This window comes from Hyaloscypha bicolor (genome assembly GCF_002865645.1).
Source record: "Hyaloscypha bicolor E unplaced genomic scaffold K444scaffold_61, whole genome shotgun sequence".
Taxonomy (NCBI): Eukaryota; Fungi; Ascomycota; class Leotiomycetes; order Helotiales; family Hyaloscyphaceae; genus Hyaloscypha; species Hyaloscypha bicolor.
The window spans coordinates 443,215-467,019 of record NW_020194563.1 but is presented as its reverse complement, the minus strand read 5'-3'; the positions used below and the strand labels follow the sequence as shown (position 1 = coordinate 467,019).

The 23,805-nt window shown below is 42.6% G+C and overlaps 5 protein-coding genes across 5 annotated transcripts; 1 reads left to right on the top strand and 4 right to left on the bottom strand.

The window, feature by feature from the left end:
• Positions 1–2,589: 2,589 nt before the first annotated feature.
• K444DRAFT_629588 (uncharacterized protein) lies at positions 2,590–3,529 on the bottom strand (the record flags this gene model as incomplete). The annotated part of the gene is made up of 3 exons (XM_024883077.1): positions 2,590–2,796; positions 2,972–3,000; positions 3,202–3,529. The coding sequence occupies 3 exons, from the start codon at positions 3,527–3,529 to the stop codon at positions 2,590–2,592; spliced, it is 564 nt and encodes a 187-aa protein (XP_024737075.1).
• Positions 3,530–3,935: 406 nt separating this feature from the next.
• K444DRAFT_629587 (uncharacterized protein) lies at positions 3,936–4,958 on the bottom strand (the record flags this gene model as incomplete). The annotated part of the gene is made up of 4 exons (XM_024883076.1): positions 3,936–4,114; positions 4,169–4,516; positions 4,608–4,827; positions 4,902–4,958. The coding sequence occupies 4 exons, from the start codon at positions 4,956–4,958 to the stop codon at positions 3,936–3,938; spliced, it is 804 nt and encodes a 267-aa protein (XP_024737074.1).
• Positions 4,959–6,293: 1,335 nt separating this feature from the next.
• K444DRAFT_722088 (uncharacterized protein) lies at positions 6,294–6,522 on the bottom strand (the record flags this gene model as incomplete). The annotated part of the gene is made up of 1 exon (XM_024888547.1): positions 6,294–6,522. A coding segment is annotated over exon 1 (167 nt), but the record flags the coding sequence as incomplete, so codon positions are not given.
• A 1,416-nt stretch (positions 6,523–7,938) lies between these two features.
• K444DRAFT_629586 (uncharacterized protein) lies at positions 7,939–10,764 on the bottom strand (the record flags this gene model as incomplete). The annotated part of the gene is made up of 5 exons (XM_024883075.1): positions 7,939–8,950; positions 9,007–9,512; positions 9,562–9,889; positions 10,002–10,351; positions 10,408–10,764. 5 exons carry the CDS (start codon positions 10,762–10,764, stop codon positions 7,939–7,941), a joined length of 2,553 nt encoding a protein of 850 aa, XP_024737072.1.
• A 3,877-nt stretch (positions 10,765–14,641) lies between these two features.
• K444DRAFT_722081 (uncharacterized protein) lies at positions 14,642–16,111 on the top strand (the record flags this gene model as incomplete). Its single annotated transcript, XM_024888546.1, has 6 exons — positions 14,642–14,908; positions 15,001–15,035; positions 15,096–15,152; positions 15,204–15,287; positions 15,317–15,553; positions 15,755–16,111. The coding sequence occupies exons 1-6, from the start codon at positions 14,797–14,799 to the stop codon at positions 16,109–16,111; spliced, it is 882 nt and encodes a 293-aa protein (XP_024737071.1). The 5' UTR covers positions 14,642–14,796.
• Positions 16,112–23,805: the final 7,694 nt, after the last annotated feature.

The following is a 23,805-nucleotide window of genomic DNA, read 5'->3' as shown; positions in this document are numbered from 1 at the left end:
CTATATTACTTTAATAAGCCTCTAATTTCTACTTATATAAAAAGTATTAAGGATTAATATATAAAGAATTACTATAATAGATATATAAATATAGCTCTTTCTTTAGATAATCTAGTATACTTATAAATAAGAATTAAGTAATATCTAGAGCTAGGAAAGGCTTTTATTATTCTTATATAATATACTAATTAGTCTAATATCTAGCTTTAGAAGCTAGAAGCTATTAAGCTATCTTAAATAGTATTTAATATAAAAGCGGGTTTATAAAAAAAGTAAATTAATTATTTCTAAAGTTAAATTAAGTCTAAGATTAGTAATTATATATCTTTAATATATCCTTAATTTAATAGTATTATATTCTTATAAAAAGTTCTATATTATAAATCTTTATATTAAACTTTACTAGGATATTCCAGAAATTAGAGAACTAAATAATAATAGCTAAGATAAGATTAAGGCTATTATATAAATATCTAATAATTAAATACTTATTTATTTCTCTTACTTTATTATATAGCTATATTTTCTTAGTAATATATTAGTAAATATTAAGTTTTAATTTATTCTTAAAGAAATATATTAATCTATTTACTTTTTTTAGAATAAGTAAAGTATTAGCTTAAAATCGAGCTTATAATTAGTTTATATATTTATTTAGGGACTTATTTATATTCTTATATATATAAGTAAATAAGTAATTAAACTAAATCTAGATATCTCTAATTATAGCTAGAGAAAATACTACTAAAATAGTATTTTTTTTATATATATTTACTAGGTACTCGAGCTAATTAATATATAATATTATGAGTATAATAAGTAATTTACTAAATTAGATTTCTAAAGTTTAGAGTTTAATTTTTATTAAAATAAATAAGGAAATATATTTCTTATTCTTAGATTATTTATAATTACTATAATAGCCTCTATAATAATAGCTATTCTTTTACTATTTTTAGAAAGATTAATTATATTTATAATATTAGTAATAATTATTATTCTTATTAAAGCTAGATTCTAATAAAGAAATATTTTAGTAATATTATAAGTATCTAAAATTCCGATTTCAAGAATATAATCTTAAAATATCTTACTAATTACTTTTATTATATCTAGACTTATTATTACAAGAAGAAATAGCTTTATAAATATTCTTATATTATTTATATAATTTATTATTATCTAGAGAGCTAAATAAATAAAGAATTTCCTCTATTATTTTAGTAATACTATATTATTTATTAGTATATTAGTTTATTCTAGTAAAATTCTATTTATATTTACTAAACTTACTATTATTATTATTAAGCTTAATAAGGCTATCTCGGAATTATATTAGAAATCTCGCAAATAATACTAGTAATAAGGCTAATAAGTTTTAGATATATATAATTATTATAGTAAGTTAGTATAGCTTGGCTTTCTTTTAATTATTTATAAGAATAAATATAATATAGCTATCTCGAATATTATTATTCTAGAATAAAGTCTATAAATATAAGAATTCTTTATTTTTAATCTTATTATTTATAGTAATAATAAAAGCTATATTTCTTTTATAGCTTGCCTTAGAATATATTATCTTATATATATTCTTGTAAAATAAGTCTCGGTCTTAACTAGTTATTGAGTTAGACTTATCTATTATTACTATATTAGTAAATACTATATATAATTTAGGTTATCTAATAGAGAATAATAAGTTTATACTAAGATATTATTCCGAGGCTAGTCTAGGAATAATAGAAAGTAGTAAAGCTCTAGAGAAGCTTTTTAATACCTATATAGGACTAGAGGCTAAAAGTAAGGAAGTAGGTTATTATTACCTAAATACTATAAACTATAGGAGGACTAGAAGTAATAGAGGGCAAAATAAGAGTACTTGTTCTCTTTTTCTAAGGTTTCGAGATTAGAAAGGGTTTCTGGGTTAGGGTTATTTAATATTTCTTCCGTTTCAGTACTAGAGGGGCTTAACTAGATTTAAAGCAGATCGAGTTCTTAATACTTATAGCAGTTTGTAGTTCGCCTGGGTATTTTATTCCGATATTACTAGAGGAGGAATAGTAGCTGGGGTTATATCTGCTTCTTTTTTAATAAAGCAGTCTATAGTAGGGTCTCTTTATCACATGAAGCGGGTTATACTCTACCGCCTTCCTGGCTTCGAGTAGTAATTAATAGTATGAGAATCACGGATCCTTAGCCCTTATCGGGGATAACTGAGGAAGAAGGGGGTTATTAGTAGGACCTGGACGGTCGTTCTGACGTCGTCGTGAGACGTTCCCCGGGAGTCTTTTCGGATCGGTTTCGAGGGAATCGGTGAGGTGGATTCGGTCAAAACGAGGGCATTGCCACCATATTATGGGATACGTAGAGGAAAAGAAGGGGTCTGGACGACGGGGTTCTTGTACTCTATGTGTATTCGGTATTGCGGTGACTCTGCAGAGAGAAGCTCTCGAGTCCCGAGGGTCTAATCTAGGTTTCTAGCTGGCGTGGTTGCCTTACGTACCAGGCCACAACAATGCATCCGAGATGGTGCGCGACCCTGCCTCGCAATGGCGACGAAGTCGTACTTCTCTCGAAAACCTCTAGCTAGCTTGTGAACATGACAGCTGTTGTGAACAAGACATCGGCAGTGGTGATGACATCCTCAAGTGCACGCTTGATCAGGTTCTTTAGGTCTGCAACCTCGTCTGGGTCGCGCTCGTTGACTGGTGTATTCAAGATGGCCGACAGTCGTTGGTGCATCTCACGCAGTTGGATGAGCTTTGCCTTTTTCGTCGGGATCAAACCAGCCATCTGCAGAACAGCCTTCGCAGCGGATACAGAGAACAGTTATTTCGATCCTCGCTTGGGTTTCGACGAGGCATTTGTGTAGTTCGTGTGGTCATCCAACTCTTGCGGTGCGTCGACATTTCCAACCACTCCACATGCAGACGCGGCGCGATGTACTTATCTTGGGCGTCGTGCTTACGCAAAGTCTCCTGGAACCTGTCGCAACCACTATTTAGCGCATCATTGGTCGTTGAAGCAACAACGGGCACACAGTCGTTGTCGAGATTCATAAACACAATCTCCAGGATATGGGATGTCTTGCCAGATCCCCGCACCGACACCGAGCACAACGCCACGTGGGTCCTTGGGAAGTATTTGCACGAGCCCTCCTCTCGCCATGGGTGTACAGAGTCGAAGATAGTGGCGTACTTTTTATCTTCCGGGAGCCCACAAGTGAAATCTTTTGTCGTTTCCTTGGCGACTGCGATGCTAAGAAAGATGGCCCTCTGGGTCGCAAAATCGAAAGGCAGACACGTGGATACAAAGGCTGCTCGGCACTTTGGCTCCTTAGCATAGTTGTGGTTATCTTCCCATCGTCGGACAATGGGGTGTCGAAATCCTGGGAAACCTGATCTTCGTCCCACTCCAAGATACGCTCGTCGAAATTGTCATCAGAGTTAACGAATTCATCCCCGTCTTCGGTATTGAGACCATTGGCGCAAGCGATGGTCTTGTTTCTCGGATCCATGAGAGTCATGGCCTAGATTCGAGCTTTGACGGCCTTTCTCGACTCGCGCAACTTGAAGTACGCTAGATGGTATGAAATCTCGACGCCCCATTTGTCGGGAGGAGCAATAACGTGAATAGGAGCCTGACCATAATCAAGGCAAACCATGGCATGGCAACCGAAGGCGAGATGGCTACTGGTATGGTAGAAACGGTCAGTCTCGATGACAGTGGCCTGCCAACAGTGGGGATCTCGAAGCTTGCGGTTTCACCAGGCTTCTTGTTCGGAGGCTCCACGAATAGCATCTCAAACTCGTCTTCTACCGAAAAACATATGGTGCCATCAATCCCAGGATTCCTGGGGCTAAATGACATGAAATGCTCAGACTCGTCGCCTGCCTGTACTTGAATCCGCTGTGCTGCGTGCCACTCGTCCATTAACCGCTTTTCGTGCTCGAAGATGTGCAGGTGCTCTCGGGCAGTGCCGCGACAGTGTGGAATCGCGAAATCAGTCCAAGACTCGTGCCGGAGTTGCAAGCGATAAGTGAGCTGCTATCCTTCCACGTTCGGGTGGTTATTGCAGTACTTGCGGAGTACCTCTGCATTGAACTGAGTCCTACACATCACGTCAGCTGGAATTCGCTACAACACCATTAAAGTTGGCACTTACTCGAAGTCAGGTCAGTCCGTTCGCGGAAGTGACGATTCAAGTTAGGCCCCCGACCAAGTGTTGCGAAGGTATAACCCACATCCCTGAGGAGATGATGGAAGAAGTTATGGTCCCTCAAGTACTGTACAGAGTCCGGAGGCCATTTAGTTTGACATTCGGCAGAATGAACCCCATCGACTCTGACGCCCCGGTGAATGGATAATTTCGCCATGGGTACACCAATGACGTATGGTGCTTTGTCCCGATACAGGTGGAAACGAACTGCAAGGATCATGTCGTCGACGTGCCTCTCGATATTATCTCCTCCAGCGACTGCCAGGGCAGCCCTGTCCGGGACATCTGGTAGAGCTCGGGAAAGGTGAAGTTTTCGTCATCGCTAAGAACGCGGTACGATAGTTGGAGAGAACCTTTCTAAATTTGTCCTCCACCCTGTGGGTACTGTTGACGTTGGCTGGCTTGTCGTTGGTGTCCGCCTGCTTGCCCTTGCCAGATGTCTTCGCCTTCTCAGACTTGGCATTGCGTTGTTGATTATTTTCGCTTTGATCTCCCTTCTCGACCGAGAAAGTGAATTTGGACTCAGCACGCGGGATGTTGACAGTGAAGCCAACGTATTGAGGTTGCTCTGCTGGAAAACCACAGGAGAAACTAATCGACGGGACCTGCGTCGTGCGATTAGAGTTGCTAAACGAGCCAGCGAAGAACTCGCGAGACTTGTATACAAAGCCCAACAAACCGACTCCTTTCTCGTAGGATCGATTGTTGAGCAATTTGGCGCCTGAGACGTTGTCATCTTCTTGATCTACTCGCTGCTCATTCGATGATTGCAACGCCAACAAGCTTGTAGTCTCGAGCCTTGGCTACTTCCTCATGATTTCTTTTCCTCTCCTGCAAAATAGACAGACAGATCTGCGATATGGTTTGAGTGGAAATTGGTGTGCAGCGGGTGGAGTTATGGTTAAATCAAACAAGGGATGGTTCGCAGATATTGTCAAGTTTTGTCTGAAGGGCTACCAAAACCTCATATTCCAGAATAACAAGTATGACTCGCGGGCTGATGTCTGGAAGAAGTACAATAGATACAAAAACAGTGTGCCCCTGCCAATCCCTGCAACATCCCTGTTTTGCTCGCGTAGCATTCTTAAAACATGGGTGTACGCCCAAAGGGGAAATGACAGGAGGCCAACTCTGATTAGAATACATAAGCACTGTCACGGCCTGGACAAGCTGTGGAAGTGGAATGTGGTGTGTATTGTGTAAATATGTATGAATGATGGTGCCCTAAGGGCGGTGAAGAAGCTATATATATGCCTGTGCGCAGCACGTGACAAGCACCCTCTCTGGGTAAACCCTAGAACGGGTGCTTATGCAATTGAGAAGTAGATCCCCTTCTAGCCCCCTTCCCCCGCACTTCGCAAGCTAATTTTTATAATTTTATCATAAAATAAGGCTTTCTTTTTCGGCTATTCTTTAGCCCCCGGCACGCATACAAAAGGTGGGCAAGACGCACGTCCCTCTGTCCCTTACTTGTAATCGCTTAGGAAGTATATCCTCAAGGATACATGTACGTAAGGTATCCCTTCGTTCGCTGAGACATTGCCACATTAGCGGCCGTATATAAATATCCCTAATTTGGATTATGTTTTGGCCGAATTGGTAATATTCATATACGGCCGCTAATGTGGCAATGTCTCAGCGAATAAAGGGTTACGTGTATATACGCTCCTGTGAGGCGCCGAAGGCGCCGAACGCCGTGCCCCTAGCCTCCTAAGCTCCTAGTATTAGTGAAGAGGGGCATGATGGAACACAACACCTAACAGGGAATCAGCTGGGAACAGCCACGAATCAAGGAGGCATCATATCGGTGAAGTGTGTATTGGGTTGCTTAACGTCCCTTCTGTGAGAAGAGCGAAGGCTAAATACAAAAAGGATGTTGAACTAGCTAAAGCAATATAGCTAGGGTCACGTGCTTGCAATGTAAACCAAGTAAAACGTACTGAATTGACTGCTGTTCTACAGTGGTAAGTAGCCCGTATATATAGCCCTGAACCCCCTAAGTCACATGTACTAAATCCCTATGCTAGCTGAACCGATTACAGCTATACAGGGTATTCCAGCCGTACATGGTATTCCAGCTATACAGGGTATTCCAGCCGTATAGGGTATTCCAGCTATACAGGGTATTCCAGCCGTACAGGGTATTCCAGCTATACAGGGTATTCCAGCCGTACAGGGTATTCCAGCTGTACAGGGTATTCCAGCTGGACAGGGTATTAAGCTAGTGCACAGCCCCATGGCGTTCGGTTCCAGGGCTTACTAAGCCTATTAGGGGCCTCAGGCCCCTAATTTCAACAAAGGAGAGAAGAACTAAGGGATCACGTGAGAACATGTGATCATGCCAAATGTCGGCCCAATCCCCACCACATTAGTAGAGAATATACTTTAAATATAGATGTGCTTTGTATACAGATATGCCCCGTACGCAGAGTGTCCCGTACGCAGTTGTGTCCCGTACGCAGTTGTGTCCCGTACGCAGTTGGGCCCCATACGCCGTGAGGCGCCGAACGGGGTGCCCCTAGCCTATTAAGGTCCTAATATTAGTAGAGATCCTAATATTAGTAGAGAAATAAGCTTTAGAACTCCCAGAACTAGCGCTCTGTCTAGTTGCTAGGGTTAGGAAACAGATAGAATGCCATATATATGGTTCACAAGGAATGCCTTCGAGGCAAGGAATGCCAGCAGGTTTTTGAAAATCTCTCCACCAGTCTTATTGGGATATAGGAGATGGCGTTCAGAGACCTCAAATCTATATATATAAAAGAAGAGTCTGAAAGTTAGGGAGATAAGAAAACCAAATAGGAAGTTGAGAACATTATACCCTGCACATATACAGTAGTTGAGATGTACCCCCTTATGTGCAGGATTACATGACTTTTAGCCTGGCCAGAATATTTTCGCGTTTTATACGCTCGAAAATCACGGGGGGAAAAATCGTTCGTGTAGCTTAAAACTCGATTACAAATCAACCACAAATCGTATCAAAAATGAAATTGACCACTAGATTTCCCTTGTCTTCGCTTGTGCTGAGTTCGAATTCATTCGTGAACACGAAACTCTACTTGTGGTAATCACACGTAGTCCACGAGCATTTCGGCTTGAGACAGAGTTTAAATTTGAGAGCAGTTCAAGTGTTTCTGGGAATCCTGATCTCGAAGCCGCAATAGGGACTTTCATTCGCAGATTGCCAGCGAAGAATTCCGCGGCGCATATGACTTCGCATATGGAATCGCAGAGAAGATTTGCAGTCTTAGATGCTACTGTTTCGTATCAAGATTGGTCTTTGCAGTGAAACGAGTTGAGGTTCCCATTCGGCGTGGGAACCAAAGGATTGTTAACTATACGTCTGTGTCGTTCGAAGGATGGTTGGAGGTTGCGGATTGAGCTTCGACGTCCTCCACGGCTCTTCTTGCTTCAGAATGTATTGTGGGAACGGGTTTCCTATCAAGAATGATATCAAGATGTTTGCATGAAAGGTCGCTGATTAATGTTAGGGTGCACTCGGCGCTGGCATCATTCCAAAACTCGTTGGATTTGCTTTCATAGGGGCTCGGGCTGTAGTTTGACTCCGTACTAGGCTTTCCGGGTTTAACCTCCCTGATTTTGCGGCAATTTCGGTGTCAAAACTCCCTCGATCACTTGATGACTTCGCATATCCGGAGAGATATGGACGAGGTATCAAGCAAGCCGACAAGTCGATTAGATACTCGGAATCTCTACTGATCGAGCCACGCCTCTATTGTGACGCCTTTGACATGCGCCCTCGCATTCTTGCTGGTGAGGAAAAGGAGAAAGCATTCATGGGTGCTGGTACCGGTATGCTGTACCAGTTCAGAACCGATATCATGAAATAGCCAGCTGTCCGAAATGTCACGAAGTTCACTTTGCTCTTCGCCTTCTTCCTCTGGTTGAAGTTCTCCGTCGCCCCGGTTCCTGGAGCTGGGAGCAGAGCTGCGCTGTCTTTGTGTGTCTCCTGGAGGGGGTTCGCTGACCTCATCGCCGCCCTCTGGTTGAGCCTCGCCCTCTTCGATCCGGATTGTCTCGTCAATTGAAGGCCTGTAGCGCATACAGTCCTCACTTCCATCAGTCCTTGGAGGAATTTGATGAGGCATATGCAGAGCCCAATCCACGCCCTGGATATCTTGGTCCTCCATCTCTCCAATGCGATGGCTCTCCTGTGGACGTGCGAACAATTCTCTCACCCCAGTGATAACTCGCTGCTGTCCTTCGCCTTCTCGCGAAGAAGCAGCGCGATCGACGAGGACCCTTATGCGTCTGATTGCCCTTTCCTTTCCGGCAATGCTCCCAAGATCCTCCCCACACAGGCATTGATCGGCTTTCATGATCTCCATCTGCTGGCAAATTTGCTTCAAATTATCCCGGAGCGGAACAAGTAGTTCTTCTACCTTCCGATCGTACTTGATGTCATGAGTAAGGCTGTCGTGATGTAGCATTGCCTCTAGCCGGCGCATTCTCTCCGTCTCGCTCGCTGATGCCTCTTCCAATGTACCGACAATAGCCTCGAAGTGAGTCTTGATCTTTCCAACCTCGGATTTGACTAATTCTTCCCACACATCGGCAGCGCCAGCCGCGCGGTCCACTGTAATCTGTGTAAATTGGTCTGCCGTGATCACGTTGGAAACTTTGCTATTGATGGGCTCCAGATGGTTCTTCAGTTGCTCTCGATTTGGTCGATTGTTGGGACCCCTTGCAATATGTTGGCGGATCCTTGTACGGCATGGTAAGTTGGCTCCAATGCCTGTTGAATCTTCGGCATTGTCGACATTTCCTTAGACATGTTGAGGACCATGTCTCCAATTCCATCAACTCTCTTGTATGTCAACATGTGGCAGCCAACAGCGCTTTGAAAATGAGATTCCATATTTTCCAGCGTGACCTTCAGCTTCGAAATCTCTGCCGATTTCGCCATGGCGGACTTCAAATTGGCGAGCAAGTCTCTGAGCGTGACTTTTGTGGTGGGAGCGTTGGCATCGAGGCTGACCGGGGGCATTACTTGGTCGGAGATTGGCTGTATAAGTAGATTGAGTTCTTTGGAAAGCTTGCCAGTCGCAGTGACCGCTCTCCCCAACTGTTCGTGGATCTTCTCAAGATGTTCGACCGTCACTTTCTCTAGCTGCTTCACTTGACCTCCAAATGGTTCCAATAAGTCGAGGCTGGGTTTAAGTGCGACCTCGAAGGCAGCTCCACAACCCCAGCGGTCACAGCTTTCAGCTCGTCCTTTATTTTCGTCATATCTTCTCCCGTAGCGCGCTTTCTCTCCTGATAGCATCTGCCATCGAGTTCAACGACCGCAAGGTTGGCTCAAGCACAGTAGAGACCATCTGTGAAAATTTGTCATTGGCCGCGGCCATTTTATCTGGCCTTTTAGCGAGATTGTCGATTTCGGATGTGGTCGTGTCCTTGGTGTCCTCAACAGCCTCTGCCATTGAGGCGAGGGTTTTCATTGCTACACTCAGCGGTACGATAACTTTTGTGGGAATCTCTTCTGCTTTGGCAGCCACCTCGTCCAATGTCTTCTTGATGTCGGTCACGCACGCTGGAACAGTACCGAGGTCTTCAATTCCACACCCCATAGGCTTCAAGCTTTCAACAACAGGTGAAATACCAGTTGCAAATACGCTCGGAAGATTGACGGTATCTGGCCACCTGAAGGAACAAGGATAAGTTGTGCAACCGATCACGACGAACAGATTTAGAGGCGGAATCCTCCACAACTGTCTAAGTCTTTCGCAAGACACGATGACTTGAAAGTCCTAACGTTAACGCCATCTTGGAAACCCCGATCAGCTCTGTCGGTGCCTGGGTTGTCAATATTTCGTTGGCCATGCCAGCTCCTTTGATGGCATCTGTTGTGATAGCCGTGGTGGAGAGATGCACTCTTGCACCGACCTTTCCTAGTATTTTGTTGAACTTTGTAGTAGAGTGGTCTGTGATCACCGCCACGGATGCGTCTGTGACGGTTTTGACGACAGTGCAGATCTCAGAAGGGTGCCGTTCTATCTGAACCTTCACAGTATTGGCAGTTGCTATCCTCTCTAAAAGCGACTTTTGTGCATGCTGTGATATCACCAGCATCCATGACCGGGTTCTTGAACTCGGCGTCAAAGTCTGCAATTTGTTGAAAGGTCGCATTGTCCTGGCATAGGCGGGCAAACTTTCTTTACGTTCTCTGCTGCATTGGGGATGGCGGTAATATTCCCGGTAGCAACGTCTATGCCTTTGGATATCGCTGCCACACCAGGCCTCATGCTCTCAAGCCCAGGCACCAGAGTCTCGTTGAGTACCCTTGACATGCTGTTGACATGCTCATTTACAGTGTTGAGTTTTGCCGACACAAGTTTCCAAGAATCGCTCTCGGTGACCTGCTTCTGGATCTTCTGAGGCAAACCTTCGATGTAGACCTGGAGTGTGTCGATGTTCTTGTGCTTCCTGCTCTGTCTTCTCTCTAACTCTGAGATGTATAGTCTCTGTGCTTCCGCCCTTCTGTTTTGTCTTTCCCCAAGGACTTGAAAACCATTCATGCACGTGTCGAAGTGTCAGCTCATCAGTCTGATTCTGAATCATTGCCTCCAACCTCCTCTCCACGGCGCGGGGCCCCTCTATTCGACTTTCGAACTGCTGCTAGAGGCTGGAAGATTGCTTCTCTCGCCGAATATGCTCCTGGTCGAGTTTGTGGAGTAGTTTTGTGGAATCCGCAATCGTCTTCTGCCCATCATCAATCAATTTACCCCTTGTCGAAACAATCTCCTTTCGAGCTTGAAGTTCCGCATTGAGCACTTCAATTTGACGGTCGCTGTCTGCCAGCTAGCTCTCTACTCTATCCAGAATAATCGACATCTTCTCGGATTTGGCCTGCCTCTTATCGTTTTGTTCAGGCTGTCCCTCCTGCATCTGCTCACAGAAACTGAGAATCGCCAAAAGCACATTTTCTTTACAATCATTTGCAGGTCAAGGCCTCCGCGATCTCGTGAATTGGTTCGCCAACCTCGAGGCGCAGTCGCTATCCTCCCGCGACCCCGTATGTTGTGCAACAACATCCGGTCTCTCTCTTCGCTCAGTTCGACTTATGTCTTCTCCCCCAGCACGGCGGCGAAGTCTGTCATTTCGACACAGGGAGAACGTGTCTGTGCCGATCTCGATTCTCCTGAACGCCCAGCACCTCCCGCGCGCGATTTTTAAAGAGAGGATGTTTACAAGCCTGAGGGATGATGGTTTGCTGCGGATATCTGCAGATTCAGATTCGCATGGCGGAGGAGCTTCTTGGGGCATGGTCAAGTTGTGTCCAAGCTGGCAATTGACCGAAAATTGCGGGCACAGGAGCGAAGCTACCAACATCAAATCTGGATAGGTTAAAATAGATATACCATCAAACTCGGGGTGTAAAGACAGTTCCACAACTGTGAGGAGCAATTGGTCGCTTTCTCCTCATCTAGTAAGAAAGAAAGTTGTGGAAGCAAGTGGATTTGAGTGGAGGGTGTGCATATTTTGGATGGATGCAGTTATGCTGTCGCCTGAGCTGGAGCTACATAGCCATCGCCCGTTCCAAAACGGAAACCCCCCTTCGATCCAACGTGCCCACATCGCAACATCCTCACCTGGCCGCCACCCGGGGAGCGTGTCTCAACTGCCATAACCAGCTTCTTGTCTTTATCCTCACACAGCGTTGTCACCACGATCTTCGCTGGCCGTCTCTAGCGGAGTACACGTTCACATGGCCAAGGGCACATTGAAATCAAACTGCTCGTATATGGTCAGACGAAAGCATTCACCGCAGCCCAAAGGATCACCGCACAGCACAGCCAGATCAACCTCAAATTGATCAAACAGATTGCTCTCCCTCTCATCAAATAAAGGCTTGCTACTGGACTTTTATATGGCATCGGCAGGGAGCTCACGGGGCAATCGTCCAGCTCATCGATCTATGCAGAGCAGGAGAGATTATCAAGACAATTCGCTCCACGCAGAAGCAATCCGTAGAAAAAATCCCCTGTAGCGACCACTACGCCTCCATCCACGACTCACACACCTCCTGCCTTCCTGATTGCGGTATGCAAGAGATACGTTAGTGGAGGAGAAGATTGGCAGGATTGGAGTTGTCTCTCTCATCAAAGAAGACTCATCGCGCGTTGCAGCACTCGACAATCAGATAGTGAAAGGGTCTAGGCAAAATGACACCGAAAACAAGGTCGACTGCCGGTAGCCAGGCTGCTCTCAGCAGTCACTCAATCTCATGACGCCGCAGAAGCTACCATCGACACCCGAGCAACGAAAAAAAACCAGCGCCCAGGTGGACCGAAACAAGCGAATCTCGATCGATAAGCCAAGCAAAGGACCCCATAATCTCCAATCTCGAGATACAGACCACCGACTCGGAGCAGTCAATCTCGCAGCTTCAAGAGTCATGCGGTCAACAGCAGGTCAGAAGGGACATACTTGAATTGAATTCTGGGCTGTACATGACCAGGCTGCTGACAACTATCATTTTAGATTGCAGATCGCAGAGGATGAAGCCCTGAAGTACTCCGTTAAGATATGCAACCGGATTAAACCAGGTACCTCTCTTATAGACTTCAAGGGACTAAAGTGCGCACCGATCCAGCTTGGGGATGACTTTAATGATGTGGGACTGAGACCGGTTAAGCATTGAACGTCACAATATCTCTGTGTCATGGTACATGATCTCCCAGTAGATATAGATGATGTGATAGGGGCTAAAATGGCCGGCAAAAGGGTGGAGCTCCATCTGCTTTGGCTCGGGACCCGCATGCGGAATGTTGAGGTGTCTTGCAGACTTGCAACTAGCCAGCGATTGCCGTCATGACCGCATTCCCGAAAGACATTATTTATTACTTGTCGCCCAGGTCAGTTGCGCTTGTTACCCTTTTCACCACGATCTCAGCACTTTCAAGGTCTCCGGAGACCCTACGAAACGATGTGTGGATCAAGATGCAGGTTCACATTACCGCGAGGAGCAATATCTCATCAACTTATTGGGATCTACTGGCATGGTTAGCTTTTGCTTGGTTCTTGTCCCATGGGCAAATAGATCTGGATTAGTATATTAAAACGAGAAGAGGCAATCTAAAATCTTAATAACTCGATTACGATCCTCCTCGACTTCTACCCGATTGTCTATATCCTCGGCATTTATATTACCCTCGGCATCTATATTAACGCTAAAATTCATATGTTAAAGGGTATTTATCTCGAAGAATAGCAGGTGATCCTCCCTACGGGATCTAATGGCGAGAATGTTAATATGGCCAGACAATATATTTTTATTGAGTATAACTATACCATTATTACCGACTTCTGCTTTGTGTGCATTCTCGGTAGATCTACCTTATTACTCAAACTCTACTATTCCGCCTCCGGGTGCGGTTTCTAATCGCAAGGGCATCCTGGCTAACGGATGCGATTAAACCACGCGATCGCTTGTGGAGTCAGCAGATTATTATGTTGATCCAGTCAGCTAATTAATAATTAGTTCTTGCGGTCTTGGTGTAAGATGATCCCGGATGGTGATGAAAGATTGAGGTCATCCTGGACGCCTGGCCAAGCAAGGTGGTAAGAAAGAATCCGCTTGTGATGCTCTAGGAAATGGATATGGACGACCACTAAGCTCAACACTAGTCCGTACAGCTGCACATGATTGCTTTGTCGTCCTGAGCTTGAATCAAGTCGATGATGCTAATAAGTTTAATAAACTTTTTGAAACATGCGGTGGCAACAATACATGGGACTGTGTTTCAAAATCCACGAAGCCTGAATTACTCGTCCTATCCTAAGTGGCAATCCAGAGATCAGATGGCATGGCCCACTTGACACACCACCACCGGTGATCACACTTTAATTCTAAGCAATCGCACTGCTTCGTCATCACGTGGACGAAATGATTAGCTCCATGTCCTGTTTCCAGCATGACCAAACATCCTCGTGCTTGCTAGACTAACAAACAGGCCATCAACCGCGGTTTCCATTCATCACGAGATCAAGCCAATCAACTCAGATACTCCAGTATCTTAATAGGGAACAATTTCAACGTAGGCAGTGACGCCGTCCTCTGGACCCCCTGTTGGCTGGTGCTACACAATCACATCATCAAAAGACCTCATGATTTGAACATCTTATCAAACTATCACAATAAGCAAGCTGCTTACCCACCAAGTCCATCAACCCCATTTATCAGACAGAAGAAGTATAAGTACTGCCTCATCTCATTTCCAAATTTTCACGCCTAACTACTAATTTCTTATATATATTTCAAAACAGATAGCCACAATAGTAATTCGCCTTTGCAGTCATTACACCTCTTCAGTAAAGCAGAGCTAATTTGAGTATCTCCAAACCCCTCTCTCCTTCCTTTCCCCTATATATATCCAATTCTCCAAAGATTCCTTTAATTTTAAATAATCGACACCCATGTTCTGCGACGTAAAACCCCCCTCCATCCCTCATGTCATATTTTTCAAGACTTACAATCATCCACGACATAAACTCACATTACACAAACAACAAAGCACAGCCTACAGAACAGCAGTGATAGGTTGGAAATGGTCACTGCGTTACCTGCCTTATTCGCAGTCCCGAGTCGACAAGATTCGCAATACTCAAACTCCTACATCAGACGCAACCAGTTCCATAGCTGGGATGAGATTGGTGGCTGTAAGTTCGACTCTACAATCTATTCTCTTCGAACAGATGCTAATCAAAAATTCAAAAGGCTCAAACCCATGTCCTGACAAGTTTGCATGCAGCAATTGCACGACGTCGGGTTATTTGTCAAAGGGATGTGAGTAATATTAATTTCGATTTATTTCCTCGTAGGTCTCTAAACATACTGATCCTGAAGGTCGTAAACCGGAACCTCGTTCGCCCAAGGGCGTTGAGTGCAGGAAGTGCGGTGAAAGTATGTTGTGTTAGTCTAACCAATTCCGTCCAGTTGTGCTAATAGCAATAGTTGGTCACTTCTCTCGTGACTGCCCTCAACGAGGTAGTGCCAGTGGTGCCAGTTCTCGCTAAAACTATGGCAAAGAAGGTCATCGTAAGCAGGACTGTACGAACACACGCAAGATTGTTTGCCGCAACCATGGCGGAGGGGTACATGGCTCACCAGTGCCGGGAGTGCCAGTGCTCACTAAAACCGTGGCGAGGAAGGTCATCGCAAGCAGGACTGTACGAACACACGCAAGATTGTTTGCCGCAACTATGGCGGAGGGGTCCACGGCTTACCAGTGCCTGGAGTGCCTCGAGCTGAAAGATTGGTCTCGCGTTAAGTGCTCTAATTGTCAGAGTATCGGTCACGCCATGGTCAGACGCGAGAACCCAATTCCTCCTAAGTAGGATGCTGACGCTGGCGCGATTGGTATCACCCAGGCTTCCTTGGAAATTCTGGATGCCAAGCTGCTGCTATTGGCGCAGCCTTGTTTTCCTTCTTGAAGGCTAGTCCCTCTCAGTTATCCTGTTCACGATAACACATTTGACAAGATGACCAGCGAACTCGCCGGATAGTTAGGCTCAATTGAGAGAAAGGAGATATTCAACCTTGCCCGGCAGAAATTTCGTTCTCAACATCGAGAAGCAGGACATCGCAACTACCAGGTTTACAATTCAACACCACATGCTGTCCTGAGCGACGATCCACGAGTCTTGGAAGTCACGGAGAAGCAAGACAGCAGTAATTTATGGTTGAGTGGTCGCCTTCAACAAAGCAAGAAGAACAGCAACCATTCATCATGCCCCCGAGGGCCATCAACCATGCCGCTGCATTTGCGTACATGGCCAAGATTCCAGTGGATGACGACATTGGTTATTCCTCGGAGAGAAACCCAAGCCGTCATTGGCAATGATCCCAATTCCAGCAGATGAAAGTGAGATTTCCCTTTTTACTTTGGGTAGTAAATTGCTAATGTCAGATAGAAAAATAGGACTGTCAAAGGATTCGAAATGCATCTTGAGATAGCAAGATCTGCGATGTAGGTGAACCCTGCCCACGAGATATCAACCATTCCCCTAAGAGATTTGAACACACACTTTTATCATTCAGTTATGCGACTGCCTCAAGCTAATACTCCAAGAAGTTCAAAGAGCGTTTCTGAATCCCATGGGACAAATGCACAGATATCTAGTCTATTTGAGGGCCTACATCCCGATTTGGGTCCAAAGTGCTTTGATCTATAGGCACCGGCATCACAAATCCTATGTGGGGACACGCCCGGAGCGCTACTTCCCGGCATGCACAACGAAATGATACGCTTTTGACACCACGACGAACTATATCGCCGATTTATTAGATAACGGCTGACAACATCCCATACTAAGAGCAATCTTCTAACAGGGGCGCAAACGGTGTTCTCCTATGCGAAAGAGCTTCTTTGGAACGATGTTGGGCGGTCTTGGCGTATGGAATAGATCAAATAACGGTACAAGGCTTCATCTGGGGGTGGTATTGCCTGTGATTTGCTCTGGGCCATCATTTATGACAACACCAAGTTGTCGAAGAAGGGAAACTAAAGCTTCAATAAGCTTGCAATAGATGAGTCCGAGAAAGTGCATATCCGGGAGGGTCAAGATGGACGACGTCAGATTGATACCTGTTCCGGAGTGCTGGGCATATAGCGGATGACCATCAAGGAACAATTCGAATGGTGCGGACGTGGAATGGGCACTCTCTAGAGAGGCTGTGGAAATGCCCAAATGTGCATATTCTGTGGATCGAAAGCTGGAATAGAAGATGGCGAGGGATGGACAAGCAAGGCTAACCGGGTCTGGATGAATGGGTACAAGAGAGAGATGAGTATTGCTGGAGGTCCAGGGATCATTAATAGAAAGATAAGTGACGATAATGGGGTTTGGAGGTGCAGATCTGGGTGTTGAATAACAAAGATGGCCGTTAGATTACTCAATCCGGAAGTTTCATTCTCTGCGGTCCTTATGCCATGAATAACACGTCCTCAATTACTATAAATGTGCTAATATAGTCAGGTAACAGATTATATGCCTAATTGCAAGCAAAACTAACTAGCCTGTACTAGTATATATATAAAAGAAAAAACTCCCCAAATATATTCTAGATAATAAGAATTTATTCTTTACTTATTATGACGGCGCTGGCTAGGGTCATAAGGGGGGTGGCTGTTACATGACTGGTTTCACCTAACCAGCCGGCGTTTCAGTGGTTTTAGCTAGTATTCCCTCCTTTTATCCTCTCCTTCTCCCTCTCTCTCTCCTTCTTCTCTTTAGCTTAGTATTCTCAATACATGGGATTCTCTCGGATTTTTGAGCCTTGGCTATTGCCTTGATCCCGCCCTCACAGCTAGAGAGTTTTAGAGAGCTATTTAGCTAGAGAAGTATAATTAATAATTAAATTCTTGTAATTTTTGAATATAATTAATGCGCGGCAACTCGTAATACTAGTTTCTATACTCGAAAGCTATTACACTAATACTTTTTAACTTAGTTTCAAGATATTTAAAGATAAGAAAAATAAAATAATAGAGCTTATATGCTTTAAATTAATTCTCGGCCTAGAAATACAAGGATAACTATGCTAGAAAACAATGAGGAGCACGAATTACCATGTTTCCCAGTGATTAGAAGCAACAGAATTACATTCGGTATAGTTCAAAGTGGGGATGTGGCCAAGGCAGAGAAGTGGAAATAGTTGTTATGCTGCGATCGAGATTTGATATCCTCAAGGATTGTTTCAATCTGTAGCCAGTATAGAGGTCGTTATGGAAATTCAATGGCAGGGTGGGCAATAAATATTGACACTTACAACAAGCGAAACAAGGAAACACTGTGAACGACTCACAGCCTGGCCACTTTCAAGGTTCTGGGCCAGGGATGCAGAGCGTTATATAACTGCTGCAAGAAGACTCAGCTCACAACTCTCCACTTTCTGTTCTCTCCGGTCAGCATCTCAATGGCCCTGCTTTCAAAGTTGGAAAGGAAAGCAACAATATCCTCCTCCCCACTAACCTCGAGGCTTTGCTCATCCAAATTCGAATTCAGCAATAGCACACGCGTCCCTCATGTCTTTCTGTCGTTGATTCCCCTAGATGTCAACCGATAACCAGCAATCTCACGTATTGAATTGTCGTTGTCGCTTCGAGGACATAAATGCTCCTTTTCTGTCTGCTTAGCTCAAAAGATATTGTTCAATGTTTCTTCCTTAGTTTACCTCGTCTTTATCTTGACTACTGGACAATAACTCTACACCTTAGATATGGCACAAGGAGTATCTTATCCACTCTATTTTAGTTCTGACCCCTTCATGACAAACATCGAAGACGCTGGTCTCTTTGCTCCCCATTAATAATGAGAAAACTCGTTGTGGCGTGTTGAAATAGTAGACCCGAGTGTCTTTAAGCGAAGGGAAACTTCGAATCCCTTTTGAAGCATTGGTAGGAAGCAAGGAAGAGTGCTCTTTTTGTCTGTGCATCCATTTTGAATTTGAGCTTCCCAAGAAGTTTCATTCAACTCGAACGGCCGTGATAAATTGTCGAAACATTTTTCTATTGGATAGACTGATCTTTGGGCTATCGAGGAAGGTTCTCTGTTTCCAGCGCTTCAAAAATAGGAGCTAGATATTCTCCGGAAAACTACCATGCAAAAGCGACTGAGAATGACATATATAATGGTTCAACTCAAAGGCAAGACGTAGGTAGGTATGGGATTAGGATCTCCGGGATCTGTTTTTATCTCCTTCGAGCAGATATCTGCAGTTGAGCAACTATGTTGGGAGATGATAGAACTGCTGTTTTCTGCGAAAGTTTCTTTCCTGTACTGGATCGAACGATCAATTGAGGGTTTAGGGGACCGATAAACTCCAATAATGAAGATAAGTCGTATACTATGAATGCTTTAGCTGCATTCTCAAACTACAAGATGGGTATGCCAGATCTGAGATATCTCAAATTATCCGAAATGTGTGTAATTCTCATCATCATTTCCCAGCCGAGTTTCCGTCCCAATGCGCTATAGGAGATCACTGTTCCGGCCTCTACCACTTCCACTTCAGGTCATAGAAACAGAGGTAGTCGAGGCCCTATCAGCGTCGTCCCAACCTCCATTAGCCGACTTCTATCCTGCTCCGTGTGATAGATCTGCCATATAGTGGTCCCAAATTCCGCCATATATAGCACGTCGAATCTTCCAAGTCCGAGAGATGTGTTCCAGCACTGTTTCCAGCACTGTGCAAAGAGAGGTTGTTCAATTTCCGGGGGAGAAAACTCGCTCTCGTCTCGTGGTGATCCTCTTCTTTTTCTCTCAAGCCCAGGAACTGTGCGTCTAGCAACCCTTTTGAATGTTTTGACACCAGCTCCTGCCTGTGCTTTTATGTCGCCTTTGACTTTCTCGCTTTGATTTTCATCCCACCCAAGCGCCAAATCGCTAAGGTCGCAATTTCTTTTAATGATTCCAAGTCGGACTCCTTAGACTCCTTTTCTGCCATGGGTTAGCTTTTCAGTTTTCTGAGTAGTTTTCTAAGTGCTGGTATTGGCAGGAAATTCTCTCTATTTATGGCCTTATGACTTGGCATTCGGGAATCCGCGCTTCTCAGAAGGAATATAGAGTATGTCCCTTATAATAATAATAATTATTATTTTCATATCATTATTATTATTTATATTCAGCGGAAAACTAGAAGAAACTAGCTTTCTTGTAACATCTTATGAGATATAATAATATACTAAGCTTTTAGAAATTATAAAACAGACTTCTCTTTAATAAAGTAATTAAAACTATAATAGGAAAAATATTTCCTTTACTAAATAGCCCCGGGTCCCTTTATTCTGCAATGTTTTAATACTTCTATAAACCTTATAGAAGCATTTCTAGTAAAAGCAAATATATAAAAGGTTTATAAACACAAACTTTTCTAACTATTTGACATAGATACTAGATTATATTTAGTATACCCCAGATAATCCAAATTTCCCTAGACAAGTATAAAAGAGAGGAATATCCTTGTTCCTTTCTCTTATTTAAAGCCCCTCCCCGTATACTATTCTAATGTAAATATTCTCGTGTAGGTATTGGGTGGCATTTCGTCTCGTGAAATCTCGAAGGCTGCAGCAAAAAGGCTTCAATCTCTCTATGGCTGCGGCTGGGGAGCTGAGAATACCCCGGAGAGGAGTACAGGCTTATAGGACCGGCCCTTCTATTGGACGGTGAAAGAGGATCGGAAGTTTCTGGTGTCTACAGGTTGTTTGGCTTCAAAATAAGCTTCAAAGATAACCCTTGTCACTTGCATTCCGGGAGCTTGCCTAGGGTCTCACTGCCTTTGACTTGACGAAATAGTAGCGTCAAATGGATAGATCCGGAGCGAAGCGGACAGTTATAGAGGAAGGTACTTTCAAATTCTGGATGCCTAAATGTAACTATGCAGCCAGCAAAAGAAACCCCTCCTCCGATCTTCACATAAAATAGATAAGCCTGCTGAATTTGGCTTTCTAGATGAACTGCATAAATGACAGATTCTGGTGGACTTGATTTAAGCGGACCCGTATCAAGTTTAAAAGGGTGACAGAGGAAATTAGGAACAGAAGGAGATATGCAGATATTACGACAACATTCGGGCCTGTATTTGGGGAGCGGCACTAGCTAAATATAAACTTACTTTTTAATTATACGAGAACTAGAGACTTCCGCATTAATTCCTCTTATAATATAACGTATTATTATAAGAATTATCAATTAATAGCACCAATTCAATGCGCAAGTCTTATTTATAACTTATAAATATTAAAATTATATATTGTAATAAATATAAGTTTATATTTGAATTATATAAGAACCAGAGATTTTCGTACTAATTCCTCTTATGAAATAAAGTATTAATATAAGAATTATCGATTAATAATACTAGTTTAATGCACAAGTCTTATTTATAAGTTATAAATGTTTAAATTAATAATTAGTACTAAGATAAATCTACTTTTAAATTATATAAGAACTATGAACTTCTGTATTAATTCCTCTTATAAAAGAAAGCATTAATATAAGGATTATTAATAAATAATACTAGTTTAATGCGGAAGTCTTATTTATAACTTATAAATATTTAAATTAATAATTTATACTAATATAAATATATATTTGAATTATATAAGAACTAGAGATTTCCGCATTAATTCCTCTTACAAAATAAGGCACTAGTATTGGAATTATTGATTACTAATAATATTTTAATGCGAAAGTCTTATTTATAACTTATAAATATATAAATACATATTTGAATTATATAAGAACTAGAGATTTCCGCATTAATTCCTCTTATAAAATAAGGCACTGGTATTAGAATTATTAATTACTAATAATATTTTAATGCGAAAGTCGTGTTTATAACTTATAAATATTTAAATATATTATTAGTACTAATATAAATCTACTTTTAAATTATTTAAGAACCAGAGATTTCCGCACTAATTCCTCATATAATATTGCATATTAGTATAGGAATTATCGATTAGTAATACTAGTTTAATATATAAGAGTTAATTATAACTTGTAATTATTAAATTTAATTACTAGTATTAATTTAAGTTAATATTTAAATTATATAAAACCTAGAGATTTCCGCATTAATTCCTCTTATAATACCGCGTATTAATATAAGAATTATTAGTTAAAAACACTAGTTTAATGCGCAAGAGTTAATTATAACTTATAATTATTAAGTTTAATTACTTGTATTAATTTAAGTTAATATTTAAATTATATAAAAACTAGAGATTTCCGCATTAATTCATCTTATAAAATAATATACTAGTATTAGAATTATTAATTAAAAACACTAGTTTAAGGCAGAAGTTTTAATTATAAGTTATAAATATATAAATTAATAATTAGTACTAATATAAATATATTTTTGAATTATATAAGCACCAGAGATTTCCGCATTAATTCCTCTTATAAAATAAGGCACCAGTATTGGAATTATCGATTACTAATAATATTTTAATGCGAAAGTCTTATTTATAACTTATAAATATTTAAATTTATTATTAGTACTAATATAAATCTACTTTTAAATTATTTAAGAACTAGAGATTTCCGCATTAATTCCTCTTATACAATAATGCACTAGTATGAGAATTATCCATTAATAATAATAGTTTAATGTGCAACTCTTATTTACAAGTTATATATCTTTTAATAAAGAACGGGAGATGAAGATTAATCCGGAATGAGAGGCATCCATGAAATCAACTAAAGGTGGACCGCAGGATGGCTTTGGAGGGGTCGAAAGGCCCGACCTTGCATGGCTATACTGACGTGTCATTACAACTTTCTTGGCTCGTTTGAGAATTGGGATGGAGAAGAGTGAGCTTCTCATCTCAATACAAAAAAGCGGTTACCTTGACAATCGTTTCTTAATACTGAATGTAAATATTGTAGACTTCCAGAAATGCCTGGCTACTCGTGTTCTCCAGTTTTCCGATTTCTCTGTATCTCTGGGCTGCAGCCACATCCTTCTTCATTGGCTTGCAAAATTCTTATGTGTCATTTGCTTCCTTCAAGGGTGCTTCGAGCTTGGATTTGTCTGCATTTTACGCAGTCAGGGAGTGGGGAACCATAAGCTGGATTATTAGTTAATGCCACACTTATATTTAAACCATGAACAACTCTTTTTCTGCATAGCGAACGTAAAGCAAAGCGGTGATACATACAAGCAACGAAATGTAGCAGAAGCAACACTACTTCCTCCACACCTCTCGAGGTCGCTTTAAGCGTTCTTTTTTGGTGATACCAGAGACTTTAGTACTTTCCACAAATACTGTCAGGTCTGAGATACCTTTTGCGTCAGGAAATTGCCCGCGTGACAGCCCTCTTTTTTGCCCATCTGCTACTCAGCTATTGTCATATGCACTGTCAAATTTCATTGCGAGAATGACAGAATTTCACGCATAGCTTGATAGTTGCCGTTTGGTGTGGTCTACTTCTGAGTGAAATAAGTATGTGCGGCACCCTCCGGTTGAAGTTTCTGAGGGGCGAAACCGGTACACATATCCAGAAACCATACTAGTTCTCAAGGTATTTGCAAAAAGCGCAAGAAGGTAGGCTTCTATATCCATTCAACTGCACACAGAGACGGCTTTAAATGGATTGAGATCGTGCGCCAGTCTCAGACCGATGATGTCACGCCCATGGTCTCCAGCATGGACCAACTTCACTTGCTGATATCAAGCTGCCGGAAGTCGTATTCGCCTCAGCTGATAGTTGCTCATTCTGATTCGGTAACTTGCACTTGCTTACATGTGTCAGATACACCATGGTCAATGACCTCTGCTTGAGTGAGACAAAGTCATAGGCGGAAGGTCTCACTCTGATTGCCACCGAGTGAAAATGGTGACCGTGGATCGGCGCATCATGAAGCGAGAATTAAAGCTCAAGAATAGTCGAATTCTTCGATTTAATAAGACGGATTGATGCGCGGGGCTAAATAAGTGACTGTGAGGTGAGCAAATAGGTATTTTCCGGCAATCTCACAGGCACCCCCTACACCATGATTTTCAGGCATGTGCGCCGGCGGACACTGACAGTCTCGTCGAGAATGA